The following is a 19,563-nucleotide window of genomic DNA, read 5'->3' on the forward strand; positions in this document are numbered from 1 at the left end:
AAGGGACAGGTTAAAATCGATTGCGTAACTTGCAAATACAGACCTGCTTGTGGAAAGGAATTTTTTTTTTTTATGTTTGATAATCAGAGGTCTGGGGTGCAGTTGAGCAGCACAATATAAAATGTTGCATTACCTCAGAAACATTTTGGGGCATATGCTATATGTCTGTCTGTTTAGTGTGCAAAATACCTTGTGTAATGCCACACAGGGTCTGCCAAAGTGCGATGGCGTTCACTTTTAACATGCCACGTACCATAAAAGTTTTCCAAAGACCTGAATGTACAGCATCACTGTTTATTTTATACTGTAACTGTTTGTAATGTAGAACTGCATGCTAAAAAGGGGTCATCCTTTATATTTGGCTCTTTCCTGGTTGGGGAAATTTTACCTGCTTCCTATATTGGATATACAACAGAAAGTAAGTAGAAATATCCCCAAAGTGAGACGAAATCCCTCCTTTGACAGTTTTTAAAAGGAAAATATTTGTCCTAATCTCATATTTCAAAGACAACGGTGGGATAGCTACTCACTTTGTATCCTAGTGACATATGTTACCAGGACAGGAAGACATTTCCTTATTAAGGACACAGACAGAAATCACACCCGGCAGAAGTTCTGACCCTTCCCCACTCTGAAACATAATAATTGATTTAGTTGCACTTTAACACTGTAGAATGTGAACCTGGAAGCATAGGCCAGATACATATAATCTGTGAGTTGGAACCAAAAATTCTACTTTAAAATAATATTTGGGGGCCCTTGAGTTATTGGATAATTTTTATTGAAACTCCCTCTGCTTTTAATCTTCAAAGAATTATGAATCAAAAAGTAAGGTCTCAAAAACTGGGAAAAGTGGGCATCACACGGGAAACAAAAGTCATCTGTGAATTAAAGGGGTTGTAAGGGTTTGTTTTTTATTTTCTAAATAGGCTCCTTTAAGCTAGTGTATTGTTGGTTCACTAACCTTTTCCTTCCATTTCCCTTCTAAATGTTTTTTTTCTTTGTCTGAATTTCCCACTTCCTGTTTCTCCTTGGTAAGTTTGCCCCCATCATCCGAGCCGTTCTGGCTGGGGGTTAGTCAGCGTGCTCGCCCCCTCCCTTGGGACTACATCCCTGTGGGGAGACACTGTGTTGCCCCCTCCCTTGGGAATACATCACTGCGGGGAGATGCTGTGTTCACAGTGTCTCCCCACAGGAGTGTAGTCCCAAGGGAGGGGGTGAGCACGCTGACTAACCCCCACGCTGACTAACCCCCATGCTGACTAACCCCCCACTTTTCCATTTTCATTGGTTATAAAGTATGTAAAACCTAAATAGAAATATTAAATGCATTTATAAGGATTTATATGTGATATGTGATTTCTTTCTATTCAATACAGGACTTTAAAAAGTTTTCCAGGATTCCGTTACTGACAAAAAGAAAGGAAAATTGCAGTACTATGGGTTTTTCCCAATGGATACTTCCACTGACTAATTATTCAGATTTAAATATATGTCAGTATCAAGGTGAGGATGCTAAGCAAATAGGTTATGCCAGGCAATCCCACACTTCTGACACCAACACAAACTCTCAATTGCTATCAAAAGCCTGCTTTGATTTGCAGCAGAATAACAAAAAAACAGACTTATCGGTTCAATATGGAGGCTTTTTTGAAGACACTATGGAATGTCAGAACAATCCTACTCCAGATCGTTTAAACAATACTTCTTATAACTCACAGTCACAGTCGGAGTTCCATGTGACATTTCATCAGCTACCTCTGGATAAGGACAGTGGGCCTTTGAATAGGCCAGAAGATAATGGTCTCCCTAATCATAAACCAAATCATGACCTTAATCTAACATCAGGACTAATGTCCAGTGTTGTAGTCAGTAATGCTTGGGAATTTGGGAATCAGGGAGAATGTACAGAAACATTTCCACCACTTTCACTGTTGGACCTAATCTTACCTGGATTTCCAAATGGCCATGTAGAAGAAAATGCCTCGGAAAACAGATTACCAGAACTTAGTAGCAGCCACTATAGAATGCAGCTGCCTGTGGAAGATTCACAATTGTCATTTACTAATGCAACCTCTATCTCTGAACAACCATACAGGCTACAACGTTAACCTAATCATTTATCCATGCAAAAGACTTTTAAAGAAGACTAGAGACTTTCAGAATATTTTTACTTATTATTACGAAATGCCCAGCGGTTTGTCAAACAATGTTCTTGTAAGGTAAATTACAAGAATCACTGACATTGTGTAGCACAACAGCACTTTGTATCACAGTTGTGTATCACAGCACTTTATTTTGCACACTAAATACCAGTAATATATTCCTGAAATATAAAACCTTTATTTAGGCCTGGGTCACACCTATGCATTTTTTCAGCACATTTTCAGTTTTGCAGAAACGTACTACAGTCCATTTAGCATGATGTCCTATGGAACACGTTGTGTAGTGGAAATCTGCAAAATGCAAAAAACACAAAAAATGCATAAGCATGAACCAGGCCTTAAAGCTTACCTGCAGACACACAGATACACACACAATAGAAATACATATACTGTATTTATCGGCGTATAACACGCACCCTAACTTTAAGAGGGAAGTTTCAGGAAAAAACTTTCCACAGCAGCCTGCGTATAACACGCAGGCGCGGTTTATCCTCTATTTTCATGGTAAAAAAGTGAGTGTTATACGCCAATAAATACAGTATACGGGAGCTGTTTATCCTGCTAAAAGATGTCTATCTAATCTTGATATTCACACAGACCTACTAGGCAGCACATTCAGCCTGGTGACCTAACTTTTTAAAGTGACATTTAAAGCATTATTAAAGGTTAACTGTCTTAAATTAAATAAAAAAACACGTTATACTCACCTGTTCTGTGCAATGGTACTGTACAGAATGGCCCTAAACCTCCTCTTGTAGGGTCCTCTGCCGGCGCTCTTCTGTGTCTGCCCCATAGCAAGCTCTTGGTGGCAGATGTGCATGCTCTGTGGGGGAAATTTACTAAAACTGGTGCACACAGACTCTTGTGGAGCTATGCACAATAACCAATCATCTTCTAAGTTCAACTTGTTCAATTAGTCTTTGACAATAAAAGCTACTTTAGAAGCTTATTGGTTACTATGCACAGCTGCAATAGACTCTGCGCGCAACACTTTTAGTAAATCTCTCCCTGCATGTCCATTGACACACACAGTGCTTCTTCTACAAGTGACACCCTCTGACACAAGTGGTTCCCCAAGTATGAATGTTTTTCTTTCTTTTAATATACATACCCTTTTCCAGAGTCTTCTGGTTAATTATGTGTCATGCAGGGTCCTCTTCCTTTTCTTATTTTCTCCAGTGGTGGGTGGGTTGTGAAGACACAGAGAGCAGTGCTTATGTGGTGAGTCCATCGATGCCCTCTGCATGAATACAATATTAATAGAGTGCCATGGTGACACCCTATTAGGGTGCAGGGCCATAACACTCTTCATAGCATGTCCTTAGTCTAATATTATTATTATTATTTTAATTTTGCTCAGAGTTGAACCTGAAAAATACATTTAACCACTTAAGGACCACCTCCTGCACATATACATCGGCAGAATGTCACGGCTGGGCACAGGCACGTACAGGTACGTCGCCTTTAAGAGCCCAAGCGTGGGTTGTGCGCGCGCCGCGGGCACGCACCGGTGACCCGGTCCGAGGCTCCGTGACCGCGACCGTGGGACCCGCGGACCCGATTGCCGCCGGTGTTCAGCGATCGGTCACAGGAGCAGAAGAACGGGGAGAGCTGAGTGTAAACACACCTTCCCCGTTCTTCACAGTGGCACTGTCATTGATCGTCTGTTCCCTGATATAGGGAAAGACGATCAATGACGTCACACGTCCAGCCCTGCCCCCATACAGTTAGAAGCACACATGAGGTCACACTTAACCCCTACAGCGCCCCCTAGTGGTTAACTCCTAAACTGCAATTGTAATTTTCACAGTAAACAATGCATGTTTATAGCACTTTTTGCTGTGATTTTTGCTGAATTAGTAGTAAATAAAATTATTAATAAAAATGCCATAAAACTATCCCCTATTTTATAAACGCTATAAATTTTGCGCAAACCAATCGTTAAACGCTTATTGTGATTTTTTTTACCAAAAATAGGTAGAAGAATAAGTATCAGCCTAAACTGAGGAAAAAATATGTTTTTTTTATATCTTTTTTGGGGATATTTATTATAGAAAAAAGTAAAAAATATTGCATTTTTTTCAAAATTGTCACTCTATTTTTGTTTATAGCACAAAAAAAAAAAACCACAGAGGTGACCAAATACCACCAAAAGAAAGCTCTATTTGTGGGGAAAAAAGGATGCCAATTTTGTTTGGGAGCCACGTTGCACGACCGCGCAATTGTCAGTTAAAGCGATGCAGTGCTGAATCGCAAAAAGGGGCAAGGTCCTTAACCTGCATATTGGTCCGGGTCTTAAGTGGTTAAAGTGGTATCAAACCCAAATGCAAACATTTATTATATTGCAGTCTACCGTTTCTTAGATGTGGTGGCTGCATTCATTTTCTTTTTTTTAGGTTTTCTTTCATCTGTTGTCACCTGGCGATTTAGCCAGTAAGTCTGTTGTAAGAAAAAGCTCTCCAGCTGAATCTATCAGTTACATAGATGAAAAGAGGGGTTTTGGGACTTTGAATGAGGTGGGCAATGACATGGGGGTTATTTACAAAAGGCAAATCCACTTGCCAGTGCACTTGGAAGTGCAGTCAGTGTAGATCTGAGGGGAAGATCTGAAATTAGCGTAAGCTCTGCTGATTTTATCATCCAATCATGTGCAAGCTTTTTTATTTTCCTTGCATGTCCCCTTCAGATCTACATCAACTGCACCTGAAAGTGCACTTTCAGTGCACTTGTAGCGCAAAGTGAATTTGCCTTTCCTAAATAACCCCCATAGTATCATTATTAATACCCAGGTATGGAATAACAGTCAGAGAAAAAAGAGAAATATTGTGCTCATCTGAAAAAATTAAAACTAAAGCTGCTACACTACAATATGACAAATATTGAACAGTGGTGTAAGGAAAAAATGTAGTGCTGTGATAACATAGAGACAGTGATTTCTCTAGGTGAATAATAAATCAATAGTCACTTTACTGAAACAGTGATAAAGTATCAAAAACAAAAATAATGGTGAAGTGAATAAATAAACTAGTGCTGTAAGCAAAACACAACCAAAAATAACAATGGAAAGTCCATCCAAAACTTGTGAATAAATAGATGGTAGAATGACCACGTAGATCCTCAAAGGCAAACTATCACTTTCTTAAACTCAATGAAGATATGAATGCGCTTACCAGAAGGCGTCAGCGACAGCAGATCAATAAGGCATGAACACTCTCAGGGCACAATCTGCTTGGCTTCCTCAAACTGGATCAACAGGTGGGATGAATCTTCAGTGGAGGGCCATGGATGCACGGTATCCTGGAGTGGTTTCCCGAATATCCAAGATGTCCTTGATGCCCCAGTTGAAGTCCCTCTAGGACGAAACGCGTAGGGATGGGTTTTTACCATTTCTCATATTGCCCCTCTTTTATATATTTTGTGATCACTTTTAATGTATACCTTGGTTTTATTACAATAAAACCTTTATATTTTTTGACCTGCACCATTGGGGCTGTGTTTTCTTTTTTCTCCCCCACATGCTGTTTGGAGTCTTCCATTTCCACCTGTCCTATCCCCTAAGGGGTTATACCATCATCCCTCCTCATTAATTTGAGAGTGGACATCTTCGACATTCGGGACACCACTCCAGGATACCGTGCATCCATGGCCCTCCATTGAAGATTCATCCCACCTGTTGATCCATTTTGAGGAAGCCGAGCATATTGTGTAAAACCTTTATCCCAAACAGAAACTCAATATAAAGTATTAGCTGGAGTTTGGCTTTAATTTGTTAGTGTATTTCAATATGCTAATCCATCTGAGGCCCCGTACACACGACCAGTTTCCTCGGCAGAATTCAGCTTCTGACCGAGTTTCTGGCTGAATTCTGCCGAGAAACCCGGCCGTGTGTACAATTTCGCCGAGGAAGCCGACGAGGAGCTCGACGAGGAAATAGAGAACATGTTCTCTATTTCCTCGTTGTTCTATGGGAGCTTTCGGCCCGCCGAGCTCCTCGGCGGCTTCAGGGCTGAACTGGCCGAGGAACTCGATGTGTTTGGCACGTCGAGTTCCTCGGCCGTGTGTACGGGGCGTAACACTTTCTTCTGCCCAGACTAACAAGGCTTCTGTCCAAATGTGCCCCCCTGTGCTCCTTCATCCAGATTGAGGGCACTCTAATACAGAAGGTGTGTTGCTGGCTAGACCACCAGGTAAAAAAAAGATGGAAAAAAGCCTAATGCCTCGTACACACGACCAGTTTTCCCTTCAGGAAGACTGCCATGACAGCTTTTGGCCGGGAAAACTGGCCGTGTGTATGCTCCATGGTGGTTTTCCCGACAGGAAAACCGCTGGGAATCCTGGCGGGAAAAATTAGAACATGTTCTCTTTTTCCTGCCGTGATTCCCGGTGGTCTTTTTCCCAGCAGTTTTCCTGTGGGAAACACTGCGGTGGAGCATACACACGGCCGGGTTTCCCAGCCAAAGCTCTCATGGCAGTTTTCCTTCCAGGAAAACTGGTCGTGTGTCGGGGGAAAAAGCTGCTGAGCAGGTTCTCGGCTTTCCCCTCGGGTTTCCCGGCAGACTTTTTACCACCGGGAAAACCGATCGTGTGTACGGGGCATTAAACAAAAAAACTGATGCAACCAATAGGCCTTGTACACACGACCGTTTTCCTCGATAGAATCCATCAAGAAACTTGGTGGGAGAGCTTTTCTGCCGAGGAAAACGGTCGTGTGTACGTTTTTAATCGAGGAAACTGTCGAGGAACTCGACGAGGAAAAAAGAGAACAAGTTCTCTTTTTCCTCGACGGGAGTCTCAATTTCCTCGTCGTGTTCCTCGTCGGGCTGGTTTTCGACGAGAAACGCGAGCGTGTGTATGCTAAGAAACCCGCGCATGCTCAGAATAAAGTATGAGACGGGAGCGTTCCTCGGTCGTGTGTACGAGGCCTTATATCTAATGAATGGTGAGCTGTAATATATTGCATTTTTGACTTGGGGGTTTAATACTACTTGAAGGATTTTTTTAAATTGATATATAACTGAATTCCTTATTGTTTTTGTAATATCTTCCTGGAGTTAGTGAAGCAACAAGAAGTGGACAACCCCAAAATTGCTGCACAGCAGCTAGCTTCCAATAGACCTTATCCAATACTAAAATTAGTAAATTGACTGTTTCTCTTGTAAATACACAATGTTTTTTATGATGTTATTTATTAATGGCTATAAAGTTTACATAATGTTACTAGGAGAGTAACATATAGGTCAGGAGGGAATTCCCTTTAAGATTCAGATAGTAGGTCAAATAGGAGCAAATGCATGCAGAAGGGTCAGGCCTCGTACACATGACCGGTTTTCTCGGCAAGAACCAGCAAGAAAACTGCTGGCAGAGCTTTCTTGCCGAGAAAACCGTGCGTGTGTACGAGGCTTTCAGGTTTCTCGTCGGGAAATCTGGCCAGAATCTCGACAAGAAAAATAGAGAACCTGCGCTCAATTTCTTGTTGAGATTCTTGTCAGCCTGTTTTCCGGACGAGAAACCCAAGAGTGTGTATACTTACCTGTCGCCGTGGAAACCCGTGCATGCTCAAAATGACTTTGACGCATGCGTGGTAGCTTCCACGGCATAGGTAGGGTGATGGCATCTAATGTGACAAGCGCATGCTCGTCGTACGCAATGACGTCACCGCGTTCTTGCCTTTCAAGAGAACCGCGTTTCTTGAAAAGGTCAGTGTGCACACTCGGGCGGCAAGAGATTCCTGCCAAGAATCTCCTCGGGAAAAACTATGAGATTCTTGCCGTGTGTACGAGGCTTCACAGGCAGTGAAGTTAAAAAATATTGTATGCGATCACCTGTTCCAGTGACAGCTGCCTCAAAGGGGATTTCCCCTCACTTGGGAGAGATTTACACTGGCTTCCTCTTGGTATCCTGGAATAAGGAACTTGACAGGTTCTGACTATTCCCTACTATTTACACTTAAAGTGCTATTAAACCCCAAAACAAAATGGAGTATGTTGCAGCTTACCAATCCTTAGATGTGGAGTCTGCATTTTTTTTGTAGCTTTTTTTGCGTTCATTTCACCCGGTGATCCTGCCAGGAACACACTTCCTGTTCTAGGGTATCTGTATTAAGTATTGGATAAAGTAGTAGCAGACACCTTTGGACAGCAGCATTGTCAGCAGCAGCATTGTCAGTCTGGGGGGACCGGAGGGTTAGACTAGCAGATTTAGATGGACTTGACTAATTGAAGCTCTTTTTGGGTAAATGGTAAACGGCAGACATTTTAAGTACCGCTGTCAGCAGTAAATGGTTTCTCTCAACCCTTTAAAAGCCACTTTTGCTGGGCAGCTTGATCTGTTAATGGTAGATGCAAAGTAACATGCTTACTGACTGGATCATTAGATGAAAAAAAAGGGAAAAAAGCCTTTACCACTTCACCCCCAGAAGGTTTCACCCCCTTTCTGACCACAGCATTTTTTGTGATTATGGCACTGCATTTATTTAACTAACGTCATGCGACGCTGTACCCATAGAATATTTATGTTTTTTTTCCCCCACAAATAGAGCTTTCTTTTGGTGGTATTTGATCACCTTTGCGGTTTGATTTTTTTGCGCTATAAACAAAAAAATACAAATGTATTCATCAATTTAGGCCAATGTGTATTCTGCTAAATATTTTTGGTTAAAAAAAATCCAGATAAGCGTATATTGATTGTTTTGCACAAAAGTTACTGTACCTCCATTTTTATTGGACAGTTGGACCAAAGGTGCTTTACCATTGGTCCAAGGCTCCAAGCTGTCCATTGAGCTAAGTACCTCTGACAAGAAGTCAGAGGCACTCTGAGCTCATTGTCTCAGTCTGCTGCTTGTATTTAAACTGGCTGCTCTGTATGTAGCTTCTGACAGGCTGCACAAGGAGCCCCGTATCTCCAAAACCATAAGTCAGAGGAGCCCTAAATGTTGACAAGTGGTGGGATAGGACTTTGGCTGTCTCTGTGACCTCAGGTTGCCAAGCCTCGAAGCTTGATCCTTTTATTTATTTTTTCATGGCCTCACCTGCCTCCCCTAACTGCATGTCCCTGATGTACTTGTATGAAAAAGTATCCTGTGCTCTTTGTATTGCTTCCCTAGTGTGAAATCCCTGGTGTTCGTGACAGTTACTCTGCTTTCCTATTAAAAACTGACCACACTAAGCAGGAGAGCACACTGGTCAGTTCTCTAGCTATGCTGGGAACTCAATGTCCTCTCTTCCAATGAACAGACTTGTCCTGACAGCTCTTATGCAACTGAGAACAGAGGGAATGTGATAATTTTTAAAAAGGGAAAAGGGTTATTTATAATGTTTTTTTATGTCTATACAAAAATGTTTTGCCTTTCATTTCTATTTTAAACTGAATGGGTTTTTTTTTCAAGTTGATCGTTTACAATCACTTTAACACGTTATGTTAGAGCAGCCACTTAATTTGATCTGCACCACAAAAAAATTCAAAATTCCCAACCGCGACAATTTCAACAGTTCACTGCAAAGCACATTATGCTGCAACAACAAGGATGAATGTCACCACATGCCAGCAACACATGTAACATGTATTACCTCAAAGTGATAGTGTGATTGGCCCTTAAATTCAATGTTTGTGAAAGATAAAGAGCTCATGTCATCAGTTTCTTTATTCCAAGCATTATATATTTTCCTTTATTGCATTCTTCTGTAGGAGTACAGAAATAAAGACTACTGATGTTGCATAAATAAAGTTTACATTGTATACATTTTAGCCATCCTTTAAAGCTATTGCTTTAATCCCTGCTTTCATGCAATAAATTAATGTTTATTGACTTGGATTAGATTCTTTTTTTTATACGCTAATGTATCCTATGAGAAACCATCAACTTTTGTTTAAAAAGCTTAAACCAGCCAAAAAACTTTATTTTTTCAGTTTTGGATAGGGGTTTTATGGTTGTTGAGCAGATCTTCCCTCACATTTTACCCCTTTTATGTCACCATAAAAAGGACAGCATAGACAAAAAACCTCATACAGGTTCTTACAACACCAGATGTATGTCTGTTATGCCGCATATGCGGAATTTCCGATGGGAAAAGTCAGACGGAATTTTTTCGTTGGGTATTCCGACCTTGTGTATGCCCCATCGGACTTTTTCCATCAGAAATTCCGATGGACTTATGCCGCGTACACACCATCACTTTATGTGATGAAAAAAAATGACGTTTTTAAAAACGTCATTTTAAATGACCGTGTGTGGGGAAAAACGTCATTTTATGTCTTGTAAAAAACGACCAAAAAAAAATTGAAGCATGCTTCAATTTTATGTGTCGTTTTTCAAACGTAATTCACAGAAATTGACCGCGTGTAGCAAAAAACGTCGTTTAAAACGACGTTTTTTTACCCGCTTATGCCCAGAAGCTACTTATGAAGCAAGCTTCAATGGAAAAACGTGGTGAACGTAACCTCGCTTTGCTAGAACATTGTGAGAAAAACGATGGTGTGTAGGCAACTTCGTCTTTGAAAATTGAAGTTCAAAAACGTAATTTTTTACTTCACAGAAAATGTCGTTTTTTTTCATCACATAAAGTGATGGTGTGTACGGGGCATTAGAAAGACAACATGTTCTATTTTTTTTTTTTTTTTATCGGAAATTCCGTTCGCCTGTATGGAAAAAAAACATGCATGCTCGGAAACAATTTGACGCATGCTCAGAAGCATTGAACTTTATTATTCTAGGCTCGCCATAGTGTTGTACGTCACATCGTTTTCGACGGCCGGAATTTGGTGTGCCTGTGTGTATGCAAGACAGCTTGAGCGGAATTCCGTCGGAAAAATTTGATCATGTGTACAGGGCATTAGGCTGTTAAGCAGAATTCTAGAGCCATCTTTCCTGTACAGAGACTTAATATTTTTGGAAATCCTAATAGACAACTATTACAAAAAACTGCACACTGTCATTGATGCTAAAGGGGGCAATACACAGTATTTAGAACTATTCTGAACATGGGGTCGTTTCATTTGTTCACTTGTTGCCATGTTCTATTTTATGATTGTGCCATTCTGTTATGACCTACAGTTCAATATGAATCCCATAAGAAATACAATAAATGTGTTTTGTCTGCTCACTCATGTTTTGTTCATAAATGGTACATATAGGGGGTTATTTACGAAAGGCAAATCCACTATGCACTACAAGTGCAAACTGCACTTGAAATTGTACTGGAAGTGCAGTCGCTGTAAATCTGAGGGGTAGATCTGTAATGAGGGGAAGCTCTGCTGATTTTATCATCCAATCATGTGCAAGCTAAAATGCTGTTTTTTTATTTACTTGCATGTCCCCCTTGGATCTACAGCGACTGCACTTCCAAGTGCACGTTCAGTGCAGTTTTAAGTGCACTTTGCACTTGTAGTGGAAACTGGATTTACCTTTTGTAAATAACCCCCATAATATATTACCAATTCCAAAGAGTATGCAAATTTTTGAGCACACGTGTATCTCCAACATGGCTAATGAGGAATGTATTTACATGAATGTTTTTGTGACTGGAATTTAGCTTTTAGATCAGTATTTTAAAATGCAGAGATAGTAGATTAAAAACTGCACAAGTTATGACAAACTTGACACTCACACAGCAATCTCCATCATAGCACATGGAAAACTCATCTGTCTCTGGCTGAATATCTCCTATGAATGACAGTTCTTTATCAGAGGACTGAACTGGCAGGGGTTAATGCGCTGACACACAACAACTTGCACTATGCTGGTATTCTGCGATAATCTCTTGCACCTGCTGCACCGCAATAATTCTCTGAAACCCTAGAATGTGCTTGCTGTCTGCAGTCTGCCTTAGTGACATTCGTCATCCTCTACTATGCTACTAGTTTTTATGGTTTCTAAACAAACATTCAATAGACTCCACTATACGTAACACAGAAATATGAGACTAGGAAGCTAAAACATTAAAATGTATGTATAGCTGCCAAAACTTTTTTTTTTTTTACGTTTTGGATAGAATCACCAAGAATTAAACATTTATGTTACTCCCTGGGGTTTATTTACTAAAGGCAAATTCACTTTGCACTTCAAGCGCACTTGAAAGTGCACTTGGAAGTGCAATCGCTGTAGAACCGAGGGGGACATGCAAGGAAAATAAAAAACAGCATTTTAGCTTGCACATGATTGGATGATAAAATCAGCAGAGCCTCCCCTCGTTTCAGATCTACCCCTCAGATTTACAGCGACTGCACTTCCAAGTGCACTTGTAGTGCAGAGTGGATTTTCCTTTTTTCCCCCCTGTGTCCCTGTTAGGTAGAATTACCCTCTCTATGTGTCCTTTTACTATTATTATATTATTATGGACAGAAAGTTACCGGAAATCCCAAATTTTATGGCTGTCACCTAAAAGAAGATATGAGGAAAAGTCTTCCAAAGGGTGACATGGTGACAATTATTTAAGAGGGGAATTCCCTCACTTTGTAGAGATTTCCGCTTAGGTGCTTTTCCTTCACTGGGATAGAAAGTGAAGGGAACTGGGCACACACAGCAATACATAACCTGAAAATTGTTTTAGTCCTTTTCTTACTTAATCCCAAAAAAAAAAAAAAATTAGCATATACATATGCAGCAAAGCTATATTGTAATTTAAACCAGAACTCAATGTTTGGTTTCCCTATAAAAAATTATTTGGGCCAGCTTGGTCCAAGCGAGTACACATTGTTACAGATGGCTCTGGCCACTGTGTACCTAGTAATGCAATGCACCAGTTTGTGCTGATACAATATGTGCTGTTTTCCAGCCAAGTCCTATTCACTTCGCTTGTGTGGCCAGAAAAAAATGGTCATGTGGTTCATCAGCTATTCAGGGAGTGCCTTGTTTTTTTATCATTATTTTCTAAAGATCCAAACTGTTGTGTTTTTCTTGTTTACCACTTCCATGGATGATCTTCAGCAGCTACGGGTGACTTCTCTAGACAGAAGTCCTTCTTGCTGTGGCGCCCGTTCTTCTTTAAATGTCATATTTTTAAAAATGAATACAGGACGTTTCACAATTGGCTGAGGTGAAGTTTGTGACACCATCTTCCAGCCTCTTTACCTCAGACAATCAGGGCACACCTTGCATTTAGGGCCAGTTCACACCAGACGCAGCTGCGTACAGTTTCGTGTGAATTTTTTCTACACTAAAAATGCATGCACAGTGTTTTCCATGTATTCCAATGGCTCTAGTTCACACCATGCAGTCAGTTTCCGGTACAGAAACTGACTGGAAACTGACTGCATTCTGTGAACTAGAGCCAACTAGAGCCATTGGAATACATGGAAAACACTGTTCATGCATTTTTAGTGCAGAGAAAAGCACACGGAACTGTACGGAACTGCTTCTGGTGTGAACTGGCGATAAGTGATAAAAATATAAATATCTCCTTGAACGGGCTAATATACATGACCACAATTGAAGCGAGTAGGACTCGGCTGGGACAAAGCACATATTACTGTATGAGCACAAACTGCTGCACTGTATTAGAGAACAAAAAGAAAAAAAGATTTCTAAAATTTTGGAAAAAAACACTGCGCTAAACCAAAAACGTGAATGCTGCCAGTACCAAAAATTGCAGATACAAATTTAAAAAACATGTTAAAATATAAAGTACAGCGCATAAACAATCAATGAGTGAAAAAATTGATGGTGACACCAAAATTAATAAATTAATATCCAAAACCCCCAATGGGAGATTGTAAAAACGATGCAAATGCAGAAAAAATTGGTGAATATCAAAACTACACCCATAAAAAATAAAAAATAAAAGTTTCATGTGATCCAAACTGTTTAAGTGAACTGGTAAATAGTTCTGCTAGTGAAATAGGATAAGTATAGGTGAAAAAAAAGAGAAAAGAGTCCCAAGTGAGGATGTATGAATCCAGGATCTTCTTCTCAAAAGTAATGTCACCTTAAAGAAAACACTTCCTTCCACCAGATAAACACCCGAGTGATTTAGAGATGTAGTCTCCTTACCCGTATTTATGACCACAGGCACAGCGGTCAATCAAAGCCCAGGGTGTTTAAAGTCTCCCAAAAAGACTTGTGGCTGGAGCTGCTTCTATACACCAGGTCAGGCGCTGTTTGAGATCTCAAAGATAAAAACAAGGGAGCCCCATATTAGAGACTGCGATAAAAGGTTTTAATAAGGTAGTAATGCACTTACAGGAGTATATCAAGTACGCCCGCTGTACAAAAATCTCTCAGGCAATGTGCAATAAATCTCCGCGTCTCCTCCTATTCCCTCTGCTGTATCAGTCTGCCGTTCTGTTAAGTGTGATGTTGTCGGGACGCAGGCCACACCTACGCGTTTTGTCACAAGCTGACGTTGTCTGGGATTGGCTGCTTCGCTCCCGAGGGAGCTGCCATTAATGCTCCATACATATACTTCCTGCACTTTATAGAGTTTTAGTTGTCTTATCAGTGTGTTTCGGTACCCTCTCGTGCGCCATTCTGTTTTTGTCTTGTAGCACTTGACAAGTGCCTGTGACAGGTGTAGCTGCTCATATTAACTTCCACAGCGCTGGAAGATTACAGCTGCAGGGGTGTCTGGGGGAGCCAGAGGCCTTAAGATTCAAAGCAACACATCAGCATCAGCCATAATTCATAGAAAATACCATCCATGGTGCGCAGTAAACCCTAAACTCCCAGGTGGACAGGTATTATGTAAAGGAGATCTTTTTGTTGTGGTATCGAAGCCATTTAAGAAACCAGGAGCAGACTTCATGCCTACTATTCACCATATATAACTAAATATCAGTTTTGGGTGGACTGGTTGCATAAAGATTACATAATTGTGTATTGTATGAAACTGCATATGTACACAGTAGCAAATCACTTGGTTTCAATCCACATGCTTGTTCAAGGAGGCTTCTTTGAGTAATATTGTGGACTGTGGCCAAACAATTTTGTCACATTCAGGCATTCCACTGGACACCAATGACAGTAGCTTGCACTTCTTCTGTGCCCACCTTCCCAAGCTGGATAGCCAATTTCCCCTTATAGACAAAATTCCTGGAGGATTTGACAACGCTTTCACTATAGCCACAACCAGTGGCGGTGCGTCCATAGAGCGCCACCCCCTCTTGCTCTTGCACCGCCACTGATTACAATACATAGATTCATGCATTTCATGAATCTATGTATTGTTGCCGCTGCCGCGACTATTCAGATGGCCGGCCGGATGGTGAGCGCCGACCATCTGAATAACGGCAGCTGGCTGGCTGTGTGGAAGTGCCTATCAGAGCCAGCGGCTCTGATAGGCTTTCCGAGTACAGCCCTCAGGCTGTATTCGGCTTCCAAATACTTATCTAAGGGACGTACGGGGGGTGCGTTCCTTGGATAAGACTGACAGGTGTCTCAGCCAATCAGGTTCACCGGTTCTGGTTACCGGTTACCTGATTGGCTGAAGCGTCATCGAGGGCGGGAGAAGACATCAAGGGACGTGGAAGAAGGATGGCCGACCCCAGAAACGTAAGTGCTGGGTGGGGGAGGGGCATTTTACAGGGCAAAGTGGCGACAATTGGAACAGTGACAGTGGCAACAATGGGCACAGTGGTGACAATGGGCACAGTGTCAGTGGTATCAATTGGCACAGTGGCGACAATAGGCGCAGTGGCAACATTTGGCACAGTGACAGTGGCATCAATTGGCACAGTGGCGACAATTAAATGGCACAGTGGCATCAATTGGCACAGTGGCGACAATTAAAGGACACAGTGGCGACAATTGGCACAGTGGTGACAATTGATGGGCACAGTGGCTGCGTTTGATGGCATGGCACAGTGGCTGCGTTTGATGGCATGGCACAGTGGTGACAATTGATGGCACAGTGGCTGCGTTTGATGGCATGGCACAGTGGCGACAATTGATGGGCACAGTGGCTGCGTTTGATGGCATGGCACAGTGGCTGCGTTTGATGGCATGGCACAGTGGTGACAATTGATGGCACAGTGGCTGCGTTTGATGGCATGGCACAGTGGTGACAATTGAGTGCACAGTGGCTGCGTTTGATGGCATGGCACAGTGACTGCGTTTGATGGCATGGCACAGTGGTGACAATTGATGGCACAGTGGCTGCATTTGATGGGCCCAGTGGCTGCATTTGATGGGCCCAGTGGCTGCATTTGATGGGCCCAGTGGCTGCATTTGATGGGCACAGTGGCTGCATTTGATGGGCCCAGTGGCTGCATTTGATGGGCACAGTGGCTGCATTTGATGGGCACAGTGGCTGCATTTAATGGGCACAGTGGCTGCATTTGATGGGCACAGTGAGGCTGCAATTGTTTTTTTTTGTTTTGTTTTGTTTTTTCGTTTGCGCCCCCCCCCCAAAAAAAATTTGAGCACCAGCCGCCACTGGCCACAACTGATCATTTCAAACCTGTCAGGAGTCATAGCAGCTAACTAGCTAATGACTATTGCCTGGAATGTGAAATGTCATAGAAGGCATGAGTGAGGTGTCAGAGCCTGACAGCTGAGAAATAAGAGTTTGAGAGCTCCCCTTTGGTCTGTAAATAGAAACAGCAAACTTTACTTTCCATCCTGATGGTATTCCAATGTCATGTGATGAAATCAATTAAAATCATTAAAGCTGAACTCCAGGAACTATATTTTTTCATAACTATATTAGGCCAGCTTGGGTTGATGTATTCATATCTGATATCCAGATTGCCACTGAGAATGCCTTAAAGGGCTGGGCTTCTCCTATGAGTCACAGAAGTGCAATTCGTCTAGCACTCCAGTGACCTTGTTTTCAGCACAGAGCGGTCTGAAGTCCCATTTCTGCTGACGTCACTGGTATCAGTCCAGACACTGCGTCATCACGACAATAAAGTCTGGATCCGTCAGGTGTCTGGACTGATACCAGTCTGAGTCTCTCAGCAAACCGCTGAGAGCCTGAGACGGCCACTCCCCGCCCCTCCACAGCTCAGCTCTCCAATGAGCGTGGAGGATCAGAGAGGAGAGACGCTGACTGACAGTCAGCATCTCTCCGCTCGGGGAGCCAAGGGAACTGAGCCATCAGCAGTGTTCGATTGCTCGGTTCTCAGTGCAGAGGTGGCAGGGGACAGATGCAGCATCAATCTGATGCTGCATTCACCTAGGTAAGTATAATGCGCAAAAAAAAACATACTTCTCTTTTAAATCACTGTAGTAGTCCACAATACATACAGTGAGATCCATGATCTTCTAGGTTCGGTGCAAATGGCTTCCTCTGTGCACATGGACGACAGGGGGTTGCTTACTCAGCACCTCTTCATCTAACCAGAGACCACCTTGCATTTATTTTTTTTAAATATAAGTGTTCTGTGAATGGTGGAGGTGCTGAGCAAGGGAAGCTTACACAGAACCAAAGGAATCGTGACTCTCACTGTATGTAGTGCAAACTACTACATCAATTTAAAGCAATGGCCCATAGGATATCAGATATGCATACTTACAACAAGCCAAAGCTGGCCCAATAAAAGTATGCAGACAATTTTATTCCTGGAGTTCAGTTTTAAGGTTGTCGGTACTCATAATGCATAAAGGAAATAAGAAATGTAAACCAATGTAGTAAGGATTGACCAGAAACCCGCTCATTCTAACAATAAAAAATCAAAGTGTAACCCTTTATCAACATTAAATCTAACTGTCCATGTTGCTTTTTTATTGAGAAACATTTGTATTATGTCACGTCCAATAACTGATATAAACCATGTCAGCAGCGGATGTGAGTTCTTCTGAAGCCTCGTACACACGACCGAGGAACTTGACGGGCGAAACACATCGTTTTGCTCATCGAGTTCCTTGTGAAGCCGTCGAGGAACTCGACAAGCCAATTTTCTCCATTCCCGTCAAGGAAATAGAGAACATGCTCTCTTTTTGGCTCGTCGAGTTTCTCGACAGTTTCCTCGAAGAAAATGTACACACGACCGGTTTCCTCGGCAAAAAAATATCTCCCAGCAAGTTTCTTGCTGGTTTTTGCTGAGAAACTCGGTCGTGTGTACAAGGCCTGAGGCATGACAACTATTATACATTAGGCCATGGTAATAGCTTTTTAACTACACAGGCATTGGGATTGACATGATTGCATCATAAGTGAGCCAGCATCTCAACCTGGGAAGTAGATGGTGACACCGGAAAATGCTTGAACAAAGATGACTCCATACTTCTGGAGAGAAAAGCAGATAAAGTCATTGACAGAGTTTTTTTTTTTTCTCTGTTGGGAGTTAAAAATATCTGTAAGTGTTACATTTACTGTACACATTACAGTAGACTGTGAGTGAGTGGCTCCCTCCTCTGTCCTCAACAATGCTCATTCTTGACCACTTGTTCATATGCTACATTGAATGTTTTGTGCTCTGTTTTAGATCGCTTTTTATACTGATCTCCTTCTAAAGAAAGAAGTGACCCTGATGAAGGGATTGTTATCCTGAAGCGCATTGGGCCTAAGAAAAATGAGACCCACATCTGTGAACTATATTAACTGTATTATTTTTATTGTTGCTTTTGGACACTATATGGTGAAATGTGTTCCCATAGATTTTAATAATTATTCATTTTGTAATTGTCCTTTCAAGCTGCATTAAAAGTTCTACAACTGTCAGGGACCTGTTACTAGACCCCTGCTGCAGTAGCCATCTGTGCCTGTGCGCCGGTGCCTGCCAAATGCTGGCGCACACGCGTGCGTGAAGGGTGCACGCTCCATTTTGCCTTTAAAAAGCCAGCAGCTGCACTAATACAGTGCTGTCTGATCTGCAGCTCTGTATCAGTGTTCTGAATCCCTGTCTAACCTGCTACCAGTACCGACCCGGCTCTGCCTGACTATCCGAACCTCTCCAATCCTCGACCCTGCTCACCTTCTCTGCCTACCTGCTGCCAGATCTTTTTGCCTGAACCTTTGACCACGCTTTAGCCCTCCACATCAGCTACCTGATTTCCTACTTGACCCGGCCTGTCTGACTCCGCTACTGCCTGTTACTTGTACCTAACCCAGCTTACCTCTCCAGCTCCTGCTGTCGCTGTTCCAGTTCCGCCAGCTCCTGGACCACTGATCCACCACTTCTGCTCCAGCTGTCCTCAGTTCCAGCCATCTCTGAAGGATCAACATCCAGTGCCTGACTACTACTACCACTCCGGCACTCCTACCTGACTGTGCTCCTGAGCTCGCTGTTCCCACTTCAGTGACTCTTGAGCCAGGGCTGTAAGAGAGGCCATCTCCTGCAAACTAGGCTCTGACTACCAGGTACGTTCGTACATAACAACAACAACAATGGGGGGTATTTTATCTTGAATAATCTACTTATTTGGGATGTTGGCAACCATTTAGTCGTTCCAGTTGAAGCTGTATTTTCCAAAACACTGTACACATTACATACCACGCATTCACTTAAAGTGTATATCCAACACAGG

General features: G+C 42.2%; 1 protein-coding gene across 2 annotated transcripts in view; it reads left to right on the forward strand.

Annotated features, from left to right (window-relative positions):
• Positions 1-2,548, forward strand: part of IL22RA1 (interleukin 22 receptor subunit alpha 1) — a 32,526-nt gene extending 29,978 nt beyond the window's left edge. For both annotated transcript variants that reach the window (XM_040337183.1, XM_040337184.1), the window contains one exon: positions 1,380-2,548. In XM_040337183.1, the coding sequence (XP_040193117.1) occupies positions 1,380-2,111 (732 nt within the window). In that variant the 3' untranslated portion in view covers positions 2,112-2,548. The remainder of the gene's footprint in view (positions 1-1,379) is intronic.
• The last annotated feature ends 17,015 nt before the right edge of the window (positions 2,549-19,563 follow it).

This window comes from Rana temporaria, chromosome 2 (assembly GCF_905171775.1).
Source record: "Rana temporaria chromosome 2, aRanTem1.1, whole genome shotgun sequence".
In the NCBI taxonomy this organism is placed as follows: Eukaryota; Metazoa; Chordata; class Amphibia; order Anura; family Ranidae; genus Rana; species Rana temporaria.